This window comes from Eurytemora carolleeae, unplaced genomic scaffold (assembly GCF_000591075.1).
Source record: "Eurytemora carolleeae unplaced genomic scaffold, Eaff_2.0 scaffold840, whole genome shotgun sequence".
Lineage (NCBI taxonomy): Eukaryota > Metazoa > Arthropoda > Copepoda > Calanoida > Temoridae > Eurytemora > Eurytemora carolleeae.
In genome coordinates this window covers 29,772-56,858 of record NW_019396731.1, presented here as the reverse complement: position 1 = coordinate 56,858, position 27,087 = coordinate 29,772, and the positions used below count along the sequence as shown (strand labels likewise).

General features: G+C 33.0%; 1 protein-coding gene across 1 annotated transcript; it reads right to left on the bottom strand.

Annotated features, from left to right (window-relative positions):
* On the bottom strand, positions 1–26,771 carry LOC111707907 (leucine zipper putative tumor suppressor 2 homolog). The gene is made up of 16 exons (XM_023481092.1): positions 26,728–26,771; positions 25,796–26,152; positions 25,348–25,441; positions 22,338–22,496; positions 21,018–21,114; positions 12,068–12,270; positions 11,879–11,967; positions 10,424–10,738; positions 9,978–10,041; positions 8,930–9,008; positions 7,836–7,921; positions 7,500–7,565; positions 6,839–6,970; positions 5,263–5,372; positions 1,885–1,939; positions 1–1,088 (listed from the first exon to the last, which is right to left on the bottom strand). Exons 1-16 carry the CDS (start codon positions 26,769–26,771, stop codon positions 573–575), a joined length of 2,466 nt encoding a protein of 821 aa, XP_023336860.1. The 3' UTR covers positions 1–572.
* Between the last annotated feature and the right edge of the window lie 316 nt (positions 26,772–27,087).

The following is a 27,087-nucleotide window of genomic DNA, read 5'->3' as shown; positions in this document are numbered from 1 at the left end:
GTGTATTAACTATTATTAATTATTATTGATTATCACAGATAGAAATATTAAAGCATGCGCTCAACTAGATTAATTATAGACAGATAGACAGATAGACCAATAGACAGATAGAAAGACAGACAGATAGACAGATAGACAGATAAACAGGTAGACAGATAGACAGATCTAAGATTTTTGCCAAATTGTCCCACAGACAAAAGACAAAAAGACGAATAGAAAGACAAATTGTTCATCGGTATGTTGTCGAAATAGAAATTACAGAAGATTTCTTACTTAATAGTAGCGAAACAATGGATAATCATATAAAAATCACCTAATACAGCAGATGCTTAAATTTTGTCTTTTTTCCTTTATTTAGAGAATATCGAGTCTTTTATTTCAATCGCTTGTTAGTTATTAATTAGAGGTATTGTCATATGAACTCATAGACATAGCCGTATCAAGGCCACATCACGATAAGACACTCTTACAAAGGCACTTTCACTTAAAAATAAGAAAATACACGTGATAAAATGCACTGCTATTTAAAGCAAATTCACTTATTCAAGGCATTGCACAAAGTGACTTTTGCACTACGAGGAATTGTCACCAAATTTACTAGAAAATTTACTAAACAGCTTTGCCTTGGCCGAACTCACGTGTCCAGATTTCAAAGGTTCGACAGACATTGTCTTCTTGGTCTGCTCCAACTCCTGCTCCAACACCTTGTTCCTCTTGTACATAGAGACGTAGTTCAGCTGTAGCTGTTTCTGATATCTGATCACCTTCTCCTTTTCTGTCAACCAGTTCGCGGTCTCAACCTCAAACTGCTCGGCCTGCGCGTCCACAGTCTCCTTCAGCTGGGAGATCATCTGGGATTTATTTTCAAGCTCCATGCTCAGGTTCTCGATCTCACGATCCCGTTCTATGATGATCTCCTTCTGCGAGGCGATCTCCTGAAGGGAGAAGGAATCTCCAGCGATCTCCAGAAGGGATTTTAACTTGTTGACTTCTGAATTTAGGAATTTGTTTTTTGTCTTTAGATTTTCTATTTCATCTTTCATTCTTGTTTTCTCCTCATCCTCATCACATAGTTCCTCCTCATCCCTCTAAAATAAGTCATTTATTAATTTGTCATCCCAAATATCTATTTAAAGGTAATTAAGTGCTAAAACAGGTCCAAAAATGAAAATTTTATATCGATAAAACCGAAAACGATGAAAATACGATAAATGGCAGATTTGCAATCAGAGTCGAGAACTTTTGATTTATAAGTTCATAATTGAAACTTTTAAAGTTAGAATTTAAGCTTATTTGATTTGTAAATGATTGATAGGTCTTTTATTAGTTAATTTTTTATCCTATTAGAGATGGGTTTTACGAAGAAGGGAGGAGAAGAGTAGGGGGGGGGGGGAATTTTTATTTATCATATCATATTTTGTTTTTACCCAATTCCATGTTATTTCCAATTACAATTTTGATTAGGTTGTTAGCTAGTTATCATTCATTTCATCAATCCGTCATTCATGCTACTTGGGCCAACACAAATTAACACATTTTGTGTAAAACCTTAATTTGAATAAAATCTGCAAAAAACTGTTTAATTTAAATGTTATAAAACCAGTTAAAATAGACTGAACAGTTTCCCATGTTTCTTAAAGAGTTTCTTAAAGAGTTTATAGGGTTAATTGCAATTCACAACGTTACTCTTTAGATCGCAAGCAAATTGAAGATTTTATCTAAAAACTGAGCAGTTTTAATTGTGGTTTCTCTATGAAAGTGACCTGCGGATTTAAGCGGCCAACGAAGCAGACAATGGTCAGAATTAACATATTTAAATTAAGATTGAAATATTTAAATTCATAATAATATTAATAATACTTAAATTAAGATTTAAATATTCACTTTTTTATTTTTGTTTTCAGTTTTCCGTTCTTCTTCCACTTTTTCTTTCTCCTCCCTGAAAATAAAGATTTTTTATTAGATTTTTAACAAAATCTTTTTGAAATATTAATAATGTACATATATGCACATTAATGTACGGTGTACATATACCACACTAATCTAGCTGTTGGGTCCTGCTCCAGCAAACTTTGGATTTCGATCCCAATTTAAACAATTAAACAAAAACTTTTTGTTTGATCTTTTTTTACAATTTTTTGGCTAAATGCGTTTAGAATGAGAAAGTTAAAAAAAAATCTGTAAGTTTAAAGGTTGTTTAATTATTCACCAATTCACAATTTTACACTCTGGGCCGTAGTAAATTTGAATTCGAACAGGACCTGCCCTGTTTGTACCGGCCTGCCAGATAACAGCGTGTACTGACCCGATCCTATGGTACTGAATGTACATTACTCTAGTTGGTCCAGGGCCCAGGCTGATACATTATTTAATGTTCATACATACAAAAAAGACTTTTGCAGAAAAGAAAAGAGTTATTAAACATAATATTGTCCGAAGGTAGTCTTTTTTTACTTTCAGCGGGGCCAGGGGGGGGGGTCGTAGGGAGAGGTCTTTGTGAGAGGGAGGGGTCATCCCCCATGCTCACCCCCTGTAAAAGTCCCTGTCTGTGAGTATAGGGCACCCCCTAGTGTGAGTTTACTAATTAGTTAGCTTTAACTTGGTCCTTACTTTCAACCAAAACTTTCTTTCTATCTATCTATCTATCCAATTATCTTCCTATCTATCTATATGTAGATATCTAGATATAAAGACTTCCATGTATGTATTCTTTTTCATATATAACTTTTTTCAAATTCAGGATATGATCGCAATCAATATATTTGTATATACTTTGCTTGTCTGTTTGTTTGGGTGTCTATTTGTTTGTATCCAATAAACGTCAAACCGGCAGAACCGTTTGGGCCTATATTTTATGTGGGACCTCACGGTTATGGATGATCGAATTTTTTAAAATTTGCCTCTAACAAAATTTGATTTTTTAAAATTTTTGAAGTTACGAATTTGTTTTTGATAAAATCCGCGAATTTGTGTTTTGTTTTTGTTTTATAATGTATACAAAGAGAAAATGTTCACAATTAAAAGAGAATATGGAGGGGAAGCGCCCTAAAAGCCTAATATTTTTATACCTTGCTTGTCTGTTTGTTTTTATGCAATAAACATCAAAACGGCTGAACCAATTGGGCAAACATTTTGAGATGTTTCCAAAAATTGTTGATTTTCATAAAATTTTGAAAAATTGTTAATTAGCAAAATTTGTTATTTTTTTTTTTTCGAAGAGAAGATGCTGAAAAATTGAATTAGAAGAAAGGCGCGAGCGCCCTGATAGCCTAGTTTCTTAATATTCTACTCCAAATAAATTTGAAATTTAAAAAAAGATATAGCAAATAATATGAAAAACTGAAAATTAAATGTGAATGTGTTGAAGAGTGTTGAAGAGTGTTGAAGAATGTTGAAAAGTGTTGAAGAGTGTTGAAGAGTGTTGAAGAGTGTTGAAGAGTGTTGAAGAGTGTTGAAGAGTGCTGAAGAGTGTTGAAGAGTGTTAAAGAGTGTTGAAGAGTGTTGAAGAGTGTTGAAGAATGTTGAAGAGTGTTGAAAAGTGTTGAAAGTGTTGAAGAGTGTTGAAGAGTGCTGAAGAGTGTTGAAGAGTGTTGAAGAGTGTTGAAGAGTGTTGAAGAGTGTTGAAGAGTGTTGAAGAGTGCTGAAGAGTGTTGAAGATTAAAGAATGTTGGCTGATGGCTTGGATGGATGTAGCACACGGTTTAACAGATATTGACACTTGACGTAACACATGAAGAAATACAGAACAATCAGTACAATAAATAGATAGATAGTTAGATAGATAGATAGATAGATAGATAGATAGATAGATAGATAGATAGATAGATAGATAGATAGATATATAGATAGTATTTACTGTTAGTGCAACTTACATGATGTTCATCACTCATACTAACGAGCCCTTATACCACAAATACGCATACGCAATTTTAAAGAGACTGTTCATTATTTAGGAATATTTCTCACCGTGCCAATTTTCATCACATAGATTCCTAACCTGAAAACTTTAGAATGCATTGAAATTTACCCAGTTTTAATAAATTAAACTGAGTCTTACTTAATAGCTTACTTCTTTATTCCCATTTTTAGATTTGACCAATGATAGATCAATATTGCACATTGCAAGTAAAATGAGTTTTGGTTCTCAGAATGAAAAGTACAATTTATTAATAATAAATTTGACATTAGACTCTAAAGTGTTAATATATTTTGCTTGTTTTTGTGCTTAAATAAATAAATATGATTATATATATTTTTATTCCCAACAATTGAATCTTCTTGTGATCCTAAATATCTCCAATTTGTTAAGAGTCCCTTTGTGAAGATTCCCTGAATGAGGTACGGTCCCTTCAATAGTTGAAGAAGCAAGCATAAACCCAGGCAATCATCAGGCATAATTTAAGCATTAAAGGCTGGCTGATTGTGTACCAAAGTGCATTACGTAAATGATGAAAACAGATTAGCGTTAATAATATTTCAAATTAGAGATAAACTTGTATCTGACATTTATTATTTATTTTATGCATTAAATATTGGAAGCTTAGCTTTCCATGGCGCCTATAGTCATTTTTCTAGCAATAGTTTCATTTTTGAATTGCTGCTTTTTTGTCCTTAATATGTATGACTAGCTTGGGAACCCAGCGCTGCCCAGGTTACTAAAATTTACTCCGCCGTTTACCCCCACTTGAACGATTTACCGGGAAACTAAATTTTTGCTTATGAAATCGACCCACTCAACTTAGAATCTCAAACCAAAGCTAAGAAAATTCCCTTGGGTCTCCAAAGTTCCACAATCAAAATTTGAGGCAAATCGGTCCAGGAGTTCCTGCGGGCTGCGTTATGATCGGACAAACAAACAGACAGACACCCAAACAGAGATTACAACTTTATAAATATAGAAGACGTTTTGATGTTTATTGGATACAAACAAACAGAAATCCAAAATATATTTAGAGAGAGATGTATAATGTATATACAATGTCTATGTCGATTTAAATAAAAAAGTTTATTTTTTTCAAGTCTCTTCAAGCTTGGTTTTGTCATTCAGAAATTTCCAAGTGTGACTTTTCAGGACTGCAATTCTTATCCTAAACATGGTGTTTATATCATTAAGAGGGGGGGCCGGAGTTATGATCGGACATACAAACAGATAAAAAAACAGACAAACAGAGATTACCAAATAGATTTTAGTAGAATAGATGGCAACGTAGAATTTGTACACTCTATCTGTATTCTTACGTCACAAGTGTCAACAGTTATTACCTCAGTGATTCAAGTTGATCTTTCAGTTTTGCATTCTCCTTCAGCTGTTGTTCTCTTCGAACGTTTAAGTCCTTCAATTCTGCTTCTAGCTTTCCCTTATCCGTCTGCAGCTAAATAGAATGATTTATTTTATTTTCGTAACTGTTTTATCTGTATATCGAGCTAATTGACTAACAAACGTACTGTGAAAAATATAATATTAATATTAATATTTGTCCCACCAGAAATGTTTAAAACCTAACGGTGTAAACCATTAATATTTCAGAATAAGTAACTGCTTGGTAGGCGCCATGACAAACTCCTGAAAGACAAACTCCTGAAAGATAAACTCCTGAAAAGACAAACTCCTGAAAGACAAACTCCTGACGGGACAAACTCCTGACGAGACAAACTCCTGAAAATAAAAACTTCTGAAATACAAACTCCATGATATCAAATTAAAAAAAAATTAAAATCTAAATTATATTCTATTCTAATTATACAATTAGGTAATTTTCCCCTTCTCTCCCCCTCCCCGACCTAATAAAACGTTACAATATCCTTGGACATGAAAAAAGTTGGGCCATGAGTACATCTAGACTTTTAGACATAAAGACAGCTAAATTAGTACACAACTAGACACATAGACACATAGGCAAATAGAAATAGACAAAAAGACAAATAGACAGGTTGACAAAAAAAACTAATAGATATATAGGAAGGTAGGAAAGTAGACAAAAAAGAAATATAGAAAAAAAGATAAATAGATTAATAGACAAAAAACAAATGGACAAATAGACACATAGAAAAATGGAAAAATAGACAAAAGACGAATAGAAAAATAAAGAAATGGACAAATAGACACATAAACAAATATACAAATTGACACATGGGCAAATAGACACATAGGAAGATAGACACATAGGAAAATATACAAATAGAAAAATAGACACATAGACAAATAGACACATAGACTAATTGACACATAGACAAATATACACATAGGAAAATAGACACATAGACAAATAGAAACATATCAAATAGATACATAGACAAACAGACACATAGGCACAGAGACAAAGAGACAAAAAACATATAAATAAATAGAAAAGTAGACAAAAATAAAAAATTTTAAATGTTTATAAAAAAAATAGAAAAAACTAAAAAACAGAAAAAATTTATAAACAGAACAAGAAATAGAAAAATAGAAAGTTAAAAAAAGAATTGAAAAATATATAAATAGAAAAATAGAAATAGCCAAAAATACAAACAGAAAAATAAGAAATAAGAAAATAGACAAATCACGTGGACTAAACGGTTCTGTCAATATGTCAGAAAGCTGCGACTTTCGATCACAATTTGACCCATTATGCATAATTTTGCATAATTTAATTTTTTCTTTAATACTTTTTTGTCGGTATATACGTTTTGAATGCAAAAGTATAAATAAACAGATCTATAAGTTTAAAGATTGTTGAATCATAGACCAAAACATGTTTTATTTCAAATAAAAAATACCGAATGCTTCTCACTCTGGTTAGTTTGGGGTGAAATAGGCAACTGGACCCCCCCCCCTGGTCAGGACTGCAGAACTAACCTGGAAAGTTTGGTTGAGAAGAGAAGCCTCCATTTTGCTTGCTTTCTGTTGATTATTCCTTAATCTAGTTTCATAAAGTGCTTTTATCTTCTTCAGTTCTCTATCCCACATTCTCTCTTTCTCCTCGTAAACCTAGATAGGACGATGTTACAGTGATTACCAGAAAACAGTGGAATTATTTTAATATTTTTCCATCTTTATCTTATGAATTGTCGCAAACAATGATGTTAATTTTAACTGATTTATAATGTGCCCTGAGCTGGAAACTTTTGTATGGAGTATCCTTAATCTAGAACAGTTGAACTAAATATCCAAAGTGAGGATTAATACTTAATCCCTTCACTTTAGTTATCTCTGCAGGGTATGACAAACACGAGATATTGAAGAAAAATTAAATTAACATGTAAGTTGTCCATGTCCATATTACGAAAAATAATTCTTAATCCCAAAATCCAGAATACAAAAGTTCTGTTTTCTGAATAGATTAAATTATATTATTGCTTCGAATGAATTTAAAAAAATGAGCGGACGTATTCAAATTTGGTCGAAAATACACAGCTTATATCATTTTACACAAATTGCATGTTCATCATCCTACCCCCTGCCCCCCTACCTCCCTCCCCCCTTTTTATTCGAATTCGTGATGTACCCCCTACTTTACCTTGAAAATAACATGTTCATTCTGTTCCATTGTTTCCCTCAGGAAAATAATCTCAGAATCCTTCTCCTAAAATGAAAAAAAATAAAAATGTAAATAAATTTTGTCATTTTAAAGATAATGTCCACAGAATTTTAAGTGGTTCCTCTTTAAGGAGCTCGAGGCCGAATTTAAAGAATTTAAGCCGCGGCTCAAATATGGTTGGTTGCACTTAAAATTGTATTCAATTTTTCAAGATTTAAGCCGGTGCTCAATTGAAACAGTTTTTTTGGGGAATTTGAGACACCGATAGCACTGATACCCTTAAAACCTTTAAATGAAAAAAAATATGTTTAGTACCTTGAGGATGGAGTCTACATCTCCTACAGCACTGTCAGAGGGAGAAGGAGTTAGATAATCCTCATCACTACCCTCATAACCAGTCTCTAGATAGATAGATAGATAGATTTATTCATCCTTTGATATATTTATCCTTTGATATATTCATCCTTTGATATATTTATCCTTTGATATTTTCATCCTTTGATATATTCATCCTTTGATATATTCATCTTTTGATATATTCATCCTTTTATATATTCATCCTTTGATATATTCATCCTTTGATATATTCATCCTTTGATATTTTCATCCTTTTATATATTCATCCTTTGATATAATCATCCTTTTTTATATTCATCCTTTTATATAATCATCCTTTTATATATTATATATTCATCCCTTAATCTTTTAATTTATTCATCTGTATATTCATCAATTAATCTATCTATTCCTTCTTTTCCAATTCATGTTTAAGTGGAAATATAAGTCCTGAAGCTAGTCCTGACTATAGAGATGGGCACATTTGACTTGTTTTCATTTTGTGAATGACCCATTTCAAACGTTCAAAAAAATTAATTTCGTTCGCTCTCAAGATTATCGTTCATTTTCTATCTATTTCTGTCGTTTTCCCACTGATTGATCGTTTAGTATGATCGTTAGATTAGTAAAATCGTTAGTTAAGTAAAATCGTTTGTTCAGTTAAAAAAACGGGTTTTTTAATACTTTTTTCAAAAAAATCAATCTTTCAGTAAAAACTAATAATTTTTAAATAATAAGTTCCATAAAATTAATGGTTCAGTAAGAAAAAATAATCCTTTTATCAAATCTTTTGGAAAATTTCTTCGTTCAGTAAAACAACGATAGTTTTCTAAAGTTTGTCCGAAACATTTTAATTCGTTTTTTTCGTTCGTATTTAACAAAAAGAAAGTATTTCTCTAAACAATCCATTTCGTTCGTCCATCATTTGTTTTTTCATCGAAAAATTTTGTTCGTTAAAAAAACGATGCCCATCTCTAGTCTTTCGACTGCCCATCTGTCAACATGAAGGCGTGAACATCTTGTTCAATTTAATCAGCCCCCCCCCCTCCTGACTGATTAAACTGATATGTTACCTAGATCAGATCTGTTGTTTCTACCTCGGCTGATTGTCTGATAGTGAATAAACTGATTGTTCAAATTTGTAAGAGAGCCCTGAATTAACATAACGATCAGAAAATGAAAATTATTAATCACAATCATTTTAAATTGGCTTGATTGAGAAATATCAGAATATTAATTAGTGTGAGAACTAGCTATTTTATCAGTTGTTCCCATCTTTCAACTTCTTATTTAAATTTTATTTATTTAATTCATCATTTATCTTTTTTAATTAGATAATTCAAAATCGTTCAAAATTTGTAATCAATTGATTCACAACTATTTCAAACCCTCCAATAATCCCTCCAAAATTTCTAATCAATCTTGTTTTAAATCATTTAAATTTCTCCTTATATTTCTCCATATTCCTCCATCAATCTCTCATTAAACTAACATTTAAACATTGAATTCCTCCATAGATTCCTCCAAAAATCCTTCAATTAATCCATCCATAAATTCCCCCATCAATCCCTTCATGAATCCCTCCATAAATCCCTCCAAAAATCCTTCAATAAATCCATCCATAAATCCCCCATCATCAATCCCTCCATGAATCCCTCCATAAATCCCTCCAAAAATCCTTCAATTAATCCTTCCATAAATCCCCCCATCAATCCCACCATGAATCCCTCCATAAATCCCTCCAAAAATCCTTCAATAAATCCCTCCATAGATCCCCACATCAATCCCTCCATGAATCCCTCCATAAATCCCTCTAAAAATAACTCCCTGAAAGCACCGAACCCTGAAACCTTCAAGTTCCAATTAGTATAAATTGTGGGAAAACTAATTCTAAACCAAACTTTTCAATCTTTGGTTAGTTTCTTTTAATTTTTAACATTGATTTATTTATCTTTTATGCAAATTGCAAATAATTATTAACTTTCTTAAAACTTAAAATGAAACTTATAAAACTTTGTATTAGGGCTGTTATTATTATTCTTATAAATGCTTTAACAGTTATAATTCTAATTTTCTTGTTTTGTTATTTTTCTCTATAATTGCCATGAATGATCTATGTTCCTGATTTTTTGAGTATTGTGTTCCTGCAAGTGCCTGAAACTGTGGTGTTCCTGCTCCACTGTTCCTGGAACATAAAAATAAAATAAATATTATAAATAAATGACTCGAAGCGTTGTTTTGTGGTAAACGATGCTTCTATTAACCACCCCCCCCCCTCAACCTAGGCCTTTCTCCAAGCTAACAAAAAAACAAAGAACCCCACCCCTCCTCGATTGCAATATCCGGAACATGGAATCGCCTGGAAGTGTACAGGGGATTACACAAAAAAATAAGTTTTCCACAAATTTGCATCTAACAAAATTTGTTCCCGACTAAAATTCAGGAAAATAGATTTGTTCGTGACACCCTGTATTTAAGGTAAAAGCGTGATGAATGAATGTATCTGCACTGTTGCCCTGTGCAGGACTGCATCAAAATATCATTCTTTTAAGGATCAAAAGGTCAACCTGTTTCTAGACTCTGTGGATCGAACTGATTGAGGTCGGAATTTTTCTGGATTCTGGTGTGATTTCTCTTGGAGGGCGTAGGGAGGTTTTTCGGTGGAGATATAGCTAGGTTTCTCTGAATAGCTAGGTTTCTCTGAAAAGCTAGGTTTGTCTGAATAGCTAGGTTTTTCTGTATAGCTAGGTTTGTCTGAATAGCTAGGTTTGTCTGAATGAAGGTAGGTAGGTTTGTCTATGGGATGATGATACGTTCTAAAAGGTTCCGGCAGACCGTTTACATTCATAGAATTCACTCCGTCTACTTTTCCTCTCTTCAATCTGAACAATGGAAAAATATAAAATGAATGATGCAAGATACAGGGTGTCCCATTAAACATTCAGGGATTCAAAGAATCAGTTTATCAATTATAAATAGGTTTTATATTCCTTCAATCATTTGTCCTACATTTTAACAAGTGAATGTTGTACACTTCCTGTACACTTTTTAGATTTTGAAAATGACCAAAATATTTTATATTAACTATTTCATATTTAGACAATTTATAATTCATTTATTGTTGCGAATCTAGACGAATGTATAAATATAAAGAAAAATTCAAAATTCATAATACTGAAAGTTTATGAAAATACAATGTTTTACATGATTGGGATCGTTTCATTGAAGAGGAAAGTGAATTCAATTTTTGAAAAATGTGATTAAAAATTAAGAAAAAATTGGCCCTCGCAGTTTTTCTCAATTTTCTAATTTTTACACTTTAACTAGCAAACTAGTCCTAACTACAGTGGTTTACTATTATATCAATACAAAAATGACGACTTTTCTATTGAATTTTCCATTTCCAACATGGTCATTTTTAATGAAAAGTTTCAACGTCAACGAAAGTCGTATTTACTGTATTAATATATACAACGACGACTGTGTATGGTTTATCCTGAAGTTAACCTACCTATACTTGCTGGACTGACTAGGGGTTCCATGTAACTATATGGTTTAGTCCAAAGTTGACCTACCTATACTCGCTGGACTGACTAGGGGTTCTATGCAACTATATGGTTTAGTCCAAAGTTGACCTACCTATACTCGTTGCACTGACTAGGGATTCTATGTAACTATATGGTTAATCCCAAAGTTGACCTACCTTTACTTGCTGGACTGACTAGGGGTTCTATGCAACTATATGGTTTATCCCAAAGTTGACCTACCTATACTCGCTGGACTGACTAGGGATTCTATGTAACTATATGGTTAATCCCAAAGTTGACCTACCTATACTAGCTGGACTGACTAGGGGTTCTATGTAACTATATGGTTTAGTCCAAAGTTGACCTACCTATACTCGCTGGACTGACTAGGGATTCTATGTAACTATATGGTTTAGTCCAAAGTTGACCTACCTATACTAGCTGGACTGACTAGGGGTTCTATGTAACTATTGGTTTAGTCCAAAGTTAACCTACCTATACTCGCTGGACTGACTAGGGGTTCTTTGTAACGAACTTGAAGGAATATAAGAACTATGTCTTCTCTCAGGAGGTGATGCTTTTACCTAGAAAGTTAAACAATTTAAAATCCCAAAGAAAAAATCCAAAATGGCGTCCATTTTGTATGTGTATAAACACGGTAAAATTATTAAAATGGTTTAATTCCTTAGGTTCTTGAGGGTTGAAGGTGGAGAGTTTTATTTGGTTTGGTGTCCCAGCCGAGGTTTGGTTTGGTTGATTCTGAACAGTTTGGTTTGGTTGATTCTGCACGGTTTGGTTTGGCTGGTGCCGCCTGGTGAGAGCCCGCCTATCCAGGGAGGAGAACTTGTTGTAAGAAGGAGGCAGGGGGCGGTTCAAGTCTTGTGAACCTAAAAAGAAAACAAATATTATCATTGCTCCTTTATAGGTCCTGCTTTTCAAATGTCAACTTCTTATAGATATAAAACCCTATCTATTCTATCTCCAATCGATTCTTGAACTAACAACTTCTAAATCCTTAGCTAACTATTTCATACCGTAGATGAAAGTATGCATGTCAAATTATGTGCACAGTAATACAGTATAGTTCTGATTGCAGCGATTAACATCAAAGATCTGTTTAACAAAGACGACTTGATCACTAATCAGTGTAAGTAACGGGGCATTATGCTAATTTACTCGCGCATTTTCCGAGAGGTGTATTTGCATTAATCCTGTCTGGGATTAGGACTGGTCTGTTTTCTAAATTTCTAAACGCAATCCTCCTTGGTCAGTATTTAGGTCTGGATTACTGCCTTACAACAATGTAATGCATGCTTTGAAAATAAAGCACTTAAGCCTTTCATACTTTCTTCCCGTTATTGTTCTCCATAGGGGCTTTATGTCAGACGCGCACATGGAAAATTATGAGGGTAGGGCTGGTCATTTGCGTTTTAAAAAATGTTCACTTGAGGTATGCTAACATAATTTTAATCTCCGACAGAAAATCCACTTTACTGACAAAACATTGTGCGGGAGAAATGTTTTTTCTTTTGTTTTGCTAAACATTTCTCTTTACTTTTAATCAACTTGTTTAAATTTAAATTCGCCCGGCCCTAGAAATAGTATTTATATGGACACTCTTCCTAACACATTAGTCCTTTGATTTGAAATATGGGGATAAGAAATGAAGGCCGAAACATTTAAAGGAATGAGATTATAATGTGCAAATTAAATACCAAACCTGGCAAGATGTCTGAACACAGTTTATTTAATTCTTATCTTACTTCAAACTATTAATGAACGTCATTGTTCTTCTCTTAATTGGCAATCTTTAAAATTGGTCAATTTCGGGCCACAAACAATGCAGGCTTAAAGGGACTGTAATTGCGTAATTTCAAGTGACCCTCCATAAAAACATGGCAATGCTTGATTCACACCAGCTCCCTTAAAATCAATTTGTCTGATAAAGTATGAATTAGATATAAATATTTTCTTTTGTGGCTTCTTTTCAAAGGTAACTAACTCATTTATATTGCAGGAAAACATATAAGAATTCCCAGAATTTAACACTTTTCAACATAGATAAACGACAATATCTTCCATATTATTTATTAAGTAAAGTTTACAATGGTACCCTAGTGAATCGGGCAATACCAAATTTGCTTGAAGGTTCACTTGAAAGTACGTTTACATCCCCTTTTATTAGATCAGGGGGACGAATAAACTAAACAAGGAAATTAACAAAAAGTTCATAAGTAGAGAAAACATAAAGAGATCCAACTTCTAATACTGGTTGTGTAAAGCTGTATAATACTGGTTGTGTAAAGTTGTATAATATTGGATGTGTAAAGCTGTATAATACTGGTTGTGTAAAGCTGTATAATACTGGTTGTGTAAAGCTGCATAATACTGGTTGTGTAAAGCTGTATAATACTGGTTGTGTAAAGCTGTATAATACTGGTTGTGTACAGCTGTATAATACTGGTTGTGTAAAGCTGTATAGTACTGGTTGTGTAAAGCTGTTTAAATGATGTGGGTTTTAAGAATGTTCTTCTGATTTAAATCAAATATTATAGTTAATATGGGCAATTTAGATTTTTGATAAATCCACAATTTCCAAAGATTTAGATAAGTCAGCAATCATAATTGAATAAAATTAGTCATAACTTTTATATTTATTGGGACACCATGCTGACTCTGTTTATCTTTCTGTACTACAGTTCAAAGATATAAGGTGAATCATGCTAAAGGGATCGCATTGAAAAAAATTTCATAAACACATTGATTTTTAAAAAACTGTAATTTTATCTTTTTTATTATTTTATTGCTAACTATAAGCTGAAGGGCCCGGCGTTGCCCGTGAAAAAATTATTTTGAAGAACATTTTTTTGAAATCTCGCCTATAACCCCCCCCCCTCCCGGCCACCCATGAGTGTCCACAAAAAAAAATTAAGCCCCAATCAGTCCAGCCGTTTGGCCAGCTATACGTAACATAAATATGAATGTCTGTTTTTTTTATACAGATAGATAATTTCCAAAAATACTTTCGTTGAAAATTTATGTGAGAGAAAAAAACTCAGACATTTTTTAGTTTGTATTCAGTTTACGGTGAACAGACTATTTTTAGTGTTGTTTTTATAAGAGCAGGTAGGCCTGGTTCGATCCTGGATGATTTTAAGGTTTGCTCTGACAGTTTGTTATTCAAATCTTAAATTCATTAATCCATTAATTTTCAGTATACAAGTACAGTGCGTGCGGACCAGAAATGTGTGGATTAAATATCTTCCTTTTTATTTTACTGAAAGGGACTGTAAGCGTTGCTTTAAGTGACCCTCCATGCAATGCCTGATTCACAACGGTACCCATGATCTTAAAACCTTTATCTGATCGAAAAGGATAATAGCGTTTAAATCTGATAATCCGTATATTTCCTGGAAAAGAAATGCGAAGGTAACTTAGAATCCACAATTAAATAATAAAATTACTGTTCAGTACTTAATGCTAGACAAAAGTGTGGAAGGGGTGGGTCCCCCACTCGATATGCCCGCCCCCCCCCCCTTCATTTTGTACCTTTTGTATATAAAGAAAAATTAATTTAGATGCTTAATGTAAAATGTTTTTGCTTTACCATTTAGGAGGGGGGGGTATTAAAATGGTTTAATTCCTTAGGTCCTCAACCTAGGCCTTTCTCCAAGCTAACAAAAAAACAAAGAACCCCACCCCTCCTCGATTGCAATATCCGGAACATGGAATCGCCTGGAAGTGTTCCCTGCCATCCTACCGGGTTAACATTGCAAAGATCGTTTTCTCATAAAATCTAACTGCACATTTATGAATCACATTGCAAATAACCAGATTAGCGTGAAAATGACCAGTTTTAGTCTAGTCATTAATTAGTCGAGGTGTCAGGTGTTGCCATCTGTCGGATATAATTGGAACTATCTCACGCCTCTCATCTAGCTGACACTACAGTTTACACCCAAGTTCGTCTTGTTCTCTGAACTATATTTGAAGAATATAGATAAACTTTTAAACTACAAAATATCTATTTCTATACAAATGCATTTTTCTATCTATTTTGTTAACTATCCTTCAAATTATTTCTCACGGAGTGTGAAATTTTGACAGACAATTTCTAAAGTTAATTTCTCTACGTTCAAACTGTTGATACCTTAGGGTTCGTTTCTGCCAGGAGTTTAAGCATATTTGTCTATCATTCAGTATCTAGTCTACCTATCTACCCTTGTCATTCAATTTCTACCTATCTACTATTATCATTTAGTATCTACCTTTCTACCCTTTTCATTTAGTATCTACCTATCAACACTTCTCAGTCATTATTTATAAAGTATTCAATATCTACTAATTTACTTTATCATTCAGTATCTACCTATCTATCTTTCTCATTCAGTATCTACTTATCTACCCTTCTCATTCAGTATCTACCTATCTACATACTTTTATCATTTAGTATCTACCTTTCTACTTTTTTCATTTGGAACCTAATCTACCTATAGTACCTATACAAATGAATCAATCTAATCCCATAAAGTGGGACCTATAATACTGTGCATGGAATAGGAAGACGGCTTGTAGACTCAGGTTTTGATTTTTTAAATATTCCCGTTAACATGAAACACAACAACTGTGCAGTGTACACAATTCCCGTAATAAGTTGATTTGTAAACAACAATTACAGTAGCACATTAGCTTTTTTGTCTTCCGGCAGCCATAAGCCACAACCCGTCGGTCTTCCATGCCACAACAGTTGAGTCTTCAGGCAATTATTACGTTTTTAAATAGTAAATTTAGTGCATTGAAATTGCGATTTTCAAAAATTCAGCCACGTTATCTAAAGTTTATCAAATAAAAACGTAGTACTTGTCGGAAAACTCGAATGTATTGGCATGAAGACCAAATGGTTGTTGCTTATGGCTGCCGGAAGACAAGAAAGCTAATATGTGACAAGGAAGGGGAAATCTTGTGGTTTTTGGCCGCCTGTCTTCCCCCGCTTCTCCATAGAGCAGATGAAAACTTAAGTAAGCTAGAGCAAGAGAACGTAGATCAGCATCTAATTGAAGTGAGCAAGGCAATCGAAAATTAGGTGTCATTGAACAGAACAGGGGGGAGGAAGTTTGACTGAAGATTACAGGGGCTGGGGGGGGGGGGTACTGGGTGAAAATCAAGGGAAGGGGAACAGGGTGAAGATTAAAGGTTTGTCATTCTAGATAATTGTTGAAAGTGTCTTCATGCAGTAAAGTGTTCAATTTCATGCAAGAACAGGTTCACGGGCTTTTAAATCATTCAATCCAATCATTTAGATAAATACTTGATATATATTCGTGCTATCTTACAACTTGGACTTGTTTTTTTGTTATTTCATCTTAAAGACAAAAAAGTAGCTGCAAACACCAGTTTGGATAGACAGAATAAGAACAAATAGCTAGGACGGATAGGGAAGGATAAGAAGAACACCAGTTTGGCTAGATAGAATAAGAACAGATAGCTAAGACGGATAAGGAAGGATAAGAAGAAGACCAGTTTGGCTGGATAAAATAAGAACAGACAGTTAGGACGGATAGGGAAGGATAAGAAGAAAAGAGGGAGTGCTGTATCCAATATTAAACCTCCCTTGAACTCAACTTCCTTTCAAATCATTTAAATAGATTTCATGACAGTTAGCAACTCCCTAATTTAAGTTGCATCTATTTTTCAAGAGGATTTAGTTCATAAAACCGGTTTAATGTTGTATTTGGCGGATTTTCATAGTTGGAATTGGTGCATTCCGAGTTTTGATGAGAAGAAGCCCCCCCCTACATTTCAGTATTGAATCGGATCTGAACCTGAAATTTTGCCCATGCATAAATACAGCAAATTTTTTCTTAATCGAATATTTTTTAAATATTCAAATAATTGTAGTTTCTTCGGTACAAAAGTCAATTTTATCTACCTTTTCTTTTGACAAATCAAATCTCGGTTTAGACCCAATTTAGGTTTTTGTATTAAAGCGTTTTTGGAAGTAAAATTACAAATATTAAGTTGTTTTTTTAATTTTAATCTTTTTAAATTTTTTGTTAAATTTTTGGGCCTACTATAATAAAAAACTGGATTTCGCAACAAAAGAAAATATTCCAAATTTTCCCATTATAAAAAAATTAAAGCTTTTCTCTTAAAAGTTTATCAATCCTTTAAAAATTTATATATTTCTCAACTTTGCACTTTATTTAACGGTTCAGAGAATTTGAAGAATGGTTTTGATTTTCAAATTATAATTAACGTGTGAACCTAACTTTCTTCACTCATACTTATGTTATTTCTTTTCCAAGTTGAAACCATTGAAAAGATTAAGCTGTCTAATAAAGTATATAGAAAGTAAACCGCGTGTTTGAATTAGTATTTTTTAAATGATTAATTGTGAAAAGAAATAAATCCATCAAGCTTTCCTGTAATATTTCAACCTCAGCTTTGAGAATTTCTGTGTGAAAACCCTGTCAACCGATTCATTGTCTTGTGTTTTGATGAAAAATTTGTAATTTTATGCTCTAGTGCTGTATGGCTGAACAAAGGCCTCATAAAGCCCCGTTAAAACGTTTACCCCCCCCCCCCTCCCTCCCAATTATTTATTAACCGACCCAGGTTTAAAATGTAAGTCATAGTTTTCTTTAAATGAACCAAGTCAACCCGCCGCCAATATGACCTTTGTAAATTCAAATCTCATTTAAACCTTTAACTTCTTTTTCCCCATTAAAGGGACTGCCGGTGTGATTTCAAATTACCATCCATTGCCGAGCCATGAAGGTACTCTTTAAGGCTGTACCAAGGGTCCGAAGACAAATTACATCCTTGTTTTTTATTCAAAAAAATGATAATTTACTGCTGTGGTTTCTCTACAAAAGTAAAAAAGAAAATTATCATTTTTTTTCAGAAATACGACAATATCTTTACTCATTGCTCAAATCAGTATTTAATGGCGCCGTTTTGAAAAATGATTCATTTGGTGTACAGTCCTGTTCTGTCGTACTGCTTACTGTACAATTTGCTCTAGTTATGCTTAAACGTCAGTCTGGTACTTTAAATTAAATTTTTTAATGTTTTTAGAGACCCCCCCCCCCTCCATAACTTTTCATAGAACAATCTTTCGCTTGGAGCAAGTACGTACATGACCAATGATCCTGCCTCGGAATTATGAAAAGCTTGAAAGGTGGGTTGGAGCCTGGAGGTAGGGATGGACAACGTTCCGACAGCGTAAGTTTATTGAAGATTTAAGGGAAATTCGTTTAACGAATGAAAAAAATAGGAAAATATTGTATACTTGTTTTCAAACTTGGGCAGCTTGCACGTATAGAAATTGAGTCTTTGGCCCAAACTCAGATTTTCTAATATTTAGACTTATAAGACTTATAATTCCTTTTTTTGCAATCCCACCAAAAACTTGTTGGAAGTTATCCAATTGAATAATCAGTAAAGTGCCCAGCCCTATAGTTGAAGGGTGAATATAGGGTGGGTCAGGTTTCTAATTTTGATATGTTATATATTTATATATATAGTGGTGTATGCTGGTTGGTATGGTTGAGGATAAAGGTGAATAAATTTGATTTGATATAAATAAAACATGCCCCCAGTTAAAAAAACATTCTCAAAATCCACTAACACATTATGCCCCCAATAATTTTAAAATTGACCCAAAAATTTTTCAACTTGTCCACAATTTTACTTTGAATGCCCCTAATATTTATAAAATTGCCCACAGAAAATATATAGTTGCCCACATTAACAAATGTCCCCAAAAACTAAATGCCTCCAAACATAAAAAATTGCCCCTTTTCTACTCACATTTGCCCCTAAAAAATTTATTTGTACCCAGTAAAAACAAATGTTGCCCCTAATTTTTTTTTAATTATCATTACAAAACAATTTGCCCCCATTCATTTCAAATTTTTTAATCCCAAATTTGAAAAAGGAATTATATAGACCCCTGTTTTAATGTTGTTTTAAATCCTGTTATTAGCCCCTTGCTTTTATCCATTTTTCCATAAATTAAAAAAATTAAAGAGCAAAAAACACCACCTGCTCCCCCCCCCCGTATTCCACAGTTTCACAGCATTACAAAATTCCCCGTTGACAGAGCCGGCGATTTAAAAAATTCAAGAAAATACGACTCGGGTCTAAGCTGTTGTTGAGCCTTATTTACGGCTCGGGCTTTCGAATTTAAGTTGCATCTATTTTTCAAGAGGATTTAGTTCATAAAACCGGTTTAATGTTGTATTTGGCGGATTTTCATAGTTGGAATTGGTGCATTCCGAGTTTTGATGAGAAGAAGACCCAACATTGAGCCTTATTCTCCACTAAAACCAACCAAGGTCGGTTTTATTTTCATTGGGCCTAACTCCTTAAGTCGAGCCTAAGATCTCGCAGCTGTCAATCACGTGACACAAGCTGTCGTCAGAGTTGGGTCTAAGATTGGGTCTTAAAGCTGCGTTTAAGGAATTAAGACTCGAGCCGAAGCTTTTAAATCGCGGGCTCAGGTGTGGTTCAATTTGTTTACAAACCACACTGCAGAGAAATCTTTACAACCAAAAACAAAACTAACCCCGAGGCAGGCCGGAAGAAATCTGCATTTTGTTATTTTCTCTGCTTTCAAGAGAAATTGTTTTGTAAAAAGAAACTCTATAAACCATCCATCATCAAACAAAAAACTCTTCCATTTTAAGGTTTAAAAGGCCGGACACATCAATTGTCATCGCTCAATATTTATTTTTATTCTATTTTTATTTTAATTAGTTTTATTGTCATATCTAAGAAAAAAGGTTCAAAAACAGATTTCAAAATTAAGCTGTGGAATAAAATTACAATCAATTTAGTATCCCTATATCTTTGCAACCATTGATGTAGAAAACTTTTGATATTTACAACCTAAAATGTTTAATTTAACAGAATTCATAGTCTGAAATATGAAAGGTCTACAAAAACTCATTTCCTTTATATCTATTGGTAAAAAGCACACCTATAGTTTTAATTTGTAAATGATTTTTTGCTCGCATCTAACAAATTATCATTTTGTTAACATTCAAAGTTAAATTTTAAATTTTAGTTCTTTTTGGAATTTTCATTCCTATCTATCTATCTATCTATCTATCTATCTATCTATCTATCTATCTATCTATCTATCTATCTATCTATCTATCTATCTATCTATCTTATATTTATCTATGTTGTATTGTTTTGATCTGTAGACCCATATTAAACTATTTTTCAATATTTGACATTGATGCATATTTGATTGTCTGGCGTATCCTATATATATACAATACTCAAATATGAGTATAGTCAGGGCTGGGTATCGTTTAAAACGTTTTTTAACATTTAATTCTTTTGAAAATTTGAAATGCACCACAAGAATCATCTGTTTAAATTTAGAAACTGTATGTTATATAATTTTACAAACTTTTTAACTCTGACATAATATATATACGGCAAAATTTTAGGTAAATTTTTTTTATCAAAATGCAAATTTTATATTATTTTCTAAAAGCCAACTAAAGAAGAATTCAATTTTGAATTTTATAAAAAATTTCCAATTCTTATCGATGTGTGTAAACAAACTACACGTCCATCACTAACTGTTTAAGTTTATGTTGACTAGAATTGAACTTACTTCCGTACTGTCTGCCGTTCACATCTTTGCTCCCCAGTGGATGGTGCCCTTGGAACACTTGGAGCCCTTCAACCCGTCGTTGTATACCTTTATTGCCCTAAAAATATAGATTATTTAACTTTAAGAATTTGTATTATAGCTTTAATATAGAGGATATGCTTTTCAGCTTCTTCCATTGTTTACAAAACTGCATTGTAACATATTTGTTTCTATTATTTTTCGATATTCTTTTCTAATTATTTTTGCAGATAAACTGAGTCTTAATATAGATAAGGATGAAGATTGCTTGTTAATCATAACTTCACGGCGATATATATGTCTTGGCATGATATTGAGTCAAAAAGGCTAAATTTTCTCGTAAATTTATATTAAAAAATGTACAAGAATGAATAATTTCACAATAAGTTTAACGTTAATTCAAGAAAGTCGTTGCAATTCTATAAATAAAAAGAGGCACCCTATAATAAATAAAGTTGAGCACAGTAAAATCGTTCAGACTTTTCAACTTTTTTTAAATTTATGTTCAATGATGAACTAAAAATAAATCACTGCCACATATAATTGTTTTCAATATTACAGTCAGTTTTATCAGTAAAACCTCCCTCGTTAAAAAAATGGAAAATGTAAAATTTGTTGTTAGATTATCTTTCAGTAACATTATTAGATAGAAAAACGTAAAATACAAAGAAGTATAGAAAAGTAACTGGAATATACAAAAGTAACTGGGTTCCAACAGGAACAAAAGTAACTGGGTTCGAATAGGAACAAAAGTAACTGGGTTCGAACAGGAACAAAAGTAACTGGGTTCGAACAGGAACAAAAGTAACTGGGTTCGAACAGGAACAAAAGTAACTGGGTTCGCACAGGAACAAAAGTAACTGGGTTCGAACAGGAACAAAAGTAACTGGGTTCCAACAGGAACAAAAGTAACTGGGTTCCAACAGGAACAAAAGTAACTGGGTTCGAACAGAAACAAAAGTAACTGGGTTCGAACAGGAACAAAAGTAACTGGGTTCGAACAGGAACAAAAGTAACTGCAGGTTCGAACAGGAACGAAAATGGCAAACATATGTTGCAACTTGCAAGTTGTTAAAAACCTTTCTTGAAGAAAAAAAAAAAAAAGGAATGATGACGAAGAAATGAATACAACGTTATGCTGATTACACACTCGTAAAGTTAGGCTGTTAAATTGTTAAATAGATAGATAGATTGATATACACATATATCTTAGATAGATATACATCTATATCTTAGATAGATAGTCAGAGATGCATATGTTTCCCAAAGATTTGGCCTTTAAGATACAAGTTACAAACCCACCTTGTCTATGTAGATTGAACCGTAGTTGGAAATATCTCCTTCATGTGTCGAGGACGGACGATTCCCGAGTCCAGAATGTATTTGACGATCGGCCATTTGACGATCGTTCTGAAGAGGAATCGGCCGGAAAGCAATCGGTCGAACCAACTCAGTTTTATTCTGAAAAAAATGTTATTTCAATTCTGCTTGAATTTGTAAAAATTGAAAATATAATCTGTTTAAAATGTTGTTCTATTTTATTTTCGACGAAATTTGGTATGTTAACTCGGTTAGAAGACAGTAAAATTTAAATTAAAAGTTCACACTCCATAAACTAGTCATCTCTGTAACAAATCTGCACAAAACACCCAAACTCAGATAAAACTATTTTTCGACAAAATTATTTAGCTTAGTGCTGAAATTCGAAAAATTAAAAGGACTAAACACTCTTACCACAAACTCTAATTTGGGATTCTTTTATCGTTGCACCCTGGTTTCTTAAACTGTTGTTCAAAAGGCAAGGTTTTCCGGTAAGGTTGAAAATTTTGTCGCGGGATTTAAGGGAATTGAGTCTTTGTCACAAGCTAGGATTTTCTAATACCTATATCTTTGCAACCCACTTTCGTAGACCTTAGATAGTTCATACTATGAATTCTGTTAGATCAAATAGCCTAAGTTTGAAATATCAAGGGTTTCCACCATCAGGTTGCCAAGATATAAGGATTAGAAAATTCGAGTTTGTGGCAAAAACTCAATTCCTTTCTTTATATCGATTTTATATTTGATTTATCATCACTAATTAAGTGTTATTAAAATTTCTAAATTAAATAATTTCTTGACGAAAACCTTGCACGTATTGTGCATATTTAATTGTGCAGTGAGCAGTGTGCACAATGCAATGGTACTGAATCGTGTACTCGGATGCTTACAGTGCATTTTAAATATACTCTTTATCCTGAAGAAAGCACTTTTTCTTATCGTTTTGGCCCCAAAAATAATGTAAATAGTTCACCGAAAAATCGAAAAATTACGAGTCATCAGCTGTGTTTCCCGGATTAACCCCTTTATCGCCGTTTCATTTAAAAGTCCCGGCCACTGAATATTTAACAATTAAATGCGTTGAAGTATAAAGAGTATAGATGAGCTGGGTGGTTCCCTTAGATCAAATCTGATCAGGGTTCAACCCTTTCTCAGTCAAAAGGATTCACAATCTCAATTTCAAATAGAATAATAGCGAAGGTCAACCAGACCAAAAACAACAACACCATCTGTAAACAAAATACAGTGATCGAGTTAGAATAAATAAAAAGTTTTTTTTTAAATACAAAGCAATTTAGCTTTCGCCGCAATTTCAAATTTTCTAATCTCTATATCTTTCCAATCTAATGTAAAGCTTTGTACTTTAAATTTAGATTATTTGATCTAACAGAATAAATGGTTTGAAATATAGGCAACAGATTTTTTTTTGCTTTAAATTGGTTACTTTTTAAAGTTTTGGAATAATTATATAATATATATATCCAATGATATATAACCATATCAATATGTTTTCAAAAATTCACATCTTCACCTTTACTGCATGGTTCCCCACAAAGGATGATTTTTTAATGACGACTTATAATTGTTTAAATATGACGATATAAAGTTCGGTTTTTGACTGGCCTGGTCTGGCAATAGTTGAAATAATTGTCAGCAAAAACTGATTTCCGAATAAATGCAATTTTGCTTCCAGGTGAAGATATCAGAATAATTTCTCCACTATTGTTCACTACTAAGAGTAACAACACATAATAACATTACAAGAACTTTATGTGAAATCTGAAGCTTTAGATAAGATAATTAAAATTGCAAGGCTATCTCTTGCAAAAATAGAACGTAAGGTTGCAACAAACATCTATGAGAATATATTTAGCCAATTTTTTCTTTAAAATAAAGCTTAATAAATTTGGTGCAACATCTATAAAACAGTCTGGATCTATGTGAAGGATCTGAAGTTTAAAATGTCTAAATTCATAAAAGCCAATTGAAGCATTTTTTTAAATGAAAGAGAATTCTAAAACTTGTTGGTAAAAAAAATCTTTTTTTTCAGACTTATTATTAGTAAACCAAATGATATAATTGATCAATGAGGCAATAACGTGTCAAGTGCAGGAATATTAAAATAAAAATATACTTAAAAATAAAGCACTTGTTTCCAGTTTTATTTTCATAAATACTTGTGAATCACTGTAATATTGCTCGTACAAATAGGGTTAAACAACTAGGCATGCGAGAACAAACATCGGTTTTTGGTGTTAAATGTTTTAACTCTTAATGGCCCAAAGTGGGTTGGTTGGATCCACATTGTACAAATTACACATGTGCAGGGTGTCCTAATAAACATATCAGACTGTTAATCGACTTTGAATTACAGCATTTCAATGATTCTGGTTTTTTTTCTAGTTGTGGGCTGCCTTGTTTGTAATATAAATAAAAAATTTTAAAGGCGTTCCCAATTTCTAATGTTTTAAGGGAAACCCTGTATAGATTTTAAAAGCTGCAGAAAAACCGGTAGATGTTGCGATTTCTTTGCTTAAAATGCATCTTTTCTAATGCCTCGGGTTGAAACATTTTCTCAAACCGTAGGAGGGGGGGGGGGGGCTCAATTAGACTTCTCCATGTTTCAGGGTCGGGTCGGGGTATTATGAATTTCAAGCTAAATCCTTCATGGATATAAAAAAGTGTCCAAACCGCTAAAAGCTGAAGGATAGAGGAATTATCCTAAATATTGCACGTTTTCCTAGGAACAGTTAATATTGTTGGGGGCGCCGCTGCTTGAAACTTTAACGATGGGGGAGGGATGCAAAATTGTTTTTAAACCCATTTCTTTTCGATTGTTGTCATTTCTGACGTTTATATGAGTTTTTGTATCAAGTACATCTTTCAACTGAAGACAAAATGGTCTAAAGAAGACCCTTGGACACAAAAAAACTTATTTCTTCCGATTTTTAAAATCTGCTTATCAACATCAAAAATGGAATTCGGAACTTACTGAATAGTTAGGTACCCCGCTGACTGGAGTTATGTTCGGGGGCGGACAGTTCTCATGGTCGTCCTCAATCCGCAGATTTTCCGCCAAACTCAACCTTAAAATTATTATTGTAAAAAACACCAAGTAATCTTGTTTTAACGGTATTCTTATGTAATTTTCTGAAAAATTAGCTTTGATCGTTTATAACTACAACTAGTAAATATTGTAAAATACTTTGGCTTTTTTAAAGTTTAGTTATGTGAATCGGATTGGATTGCAGAAATGATTTTCAAACATTTTCATTACAATTAAAGGAATTGTAAGCAATATTTCTAGTTACTCATATGATATCATAATACTCAAAAATTAGACCACCATAAATTAACTAACTAATCATTTTCTTAATATGCCCTTTTAAAAGAAAATAATAAAAATATTTTAAAAAGAAACTTTTTGTTTTATGCTTTACCTGACTCGTCCTTGTTTGTTGTAAATAGCGCTTGTTTGTAAAATATTATCGTACTGCAGTTTGTTATCGTACTGCAGTTTGTTATCGTACTGCTGCTTGTTATCGTACTGCAGCTTGTTATCCAACAGTTGCATGCCGTTGCTTAGCTTGCCGTTTGCCTGCGCGTAGATATTGTTGGAGTGAGGATGCATGCTGGTTGACGGACTATGCATGCTGGTAGAGGGACTGTGCATGCTGTTAGATATGCTGTGCATGTTGTTGTGAAGGTTGTGCATGTTCCTGTTGATCATTGTGTTGTTGTTGTTAGATCTCGGCTCTAGGGAGTTTGTCCTGTGCACCTCGTGAGCTATCTTTATACTAAACAAAATAAATTGTATTTTACATTTGTTTCTTTTTTTTTATCGGTTTAAAGGGATTGTAAGCGTAATTTCAAAGTGATCATCCAGACAAAGATGGCCATTCCCGATTCACATTGGTACCCTTAATAGCTTTGTCTGATCAAGTAAGTAATATATATCAATGTTTACAATTTTCAAGCTGATTATTTTGAAAATTATGGGTTCTCATACAAAAGTGACTTGCGCAATTCCATTTCTGGAAAACATATAGGAATGATCAAAATTAAACACTTTTAAACCTAGACAAACAACATTATATTATTATTCATCAGAAAAATGTGTCAAGGGTACCGTCGTGCATGTGCATGAAAGGGGGAAGGAAAGGGTCATCTTTTTTACTGTAGTGTACTGTCTCTGGGCGGTAATGTAAACACAAGACGGATGTCGAAGCCTTCGACATAGGATCCATCTTTCGCATTAAACCCCCCCCGTCGTCTTGTTCTATTATTAGATATAACCTTGCATGTGCAAACTATAGCAAAGGATATGCACAAAATTTCCGGTAAATGAACCCCCCACCACCTCCACCCTCACATCTTTCCAGTTTTAACATACATCCCTTCCTTAGACTTATACATTCTCTACATATCTACATATCTATCTATCTATCTATCTATCTATCTATCTATCTATCTATCTATCTATCTATCTATCTATCTATATATCTATCTATATATCTATCTATATATCTATCTATCTATCTATCTATCTATATATCTATCTATCTATCTATCTATATATCTATCTATCTATCTATCTATCTATCTATCTATCTATCTATCTATCTATCTATCTATCTATCTATTTCTTGTGTTTGCTTCTTCTCTTGAAATATGAAACTATTGAACAGTTTAATTAAAAACTTTATACAAGTAATAATCATCGGATTCCCAC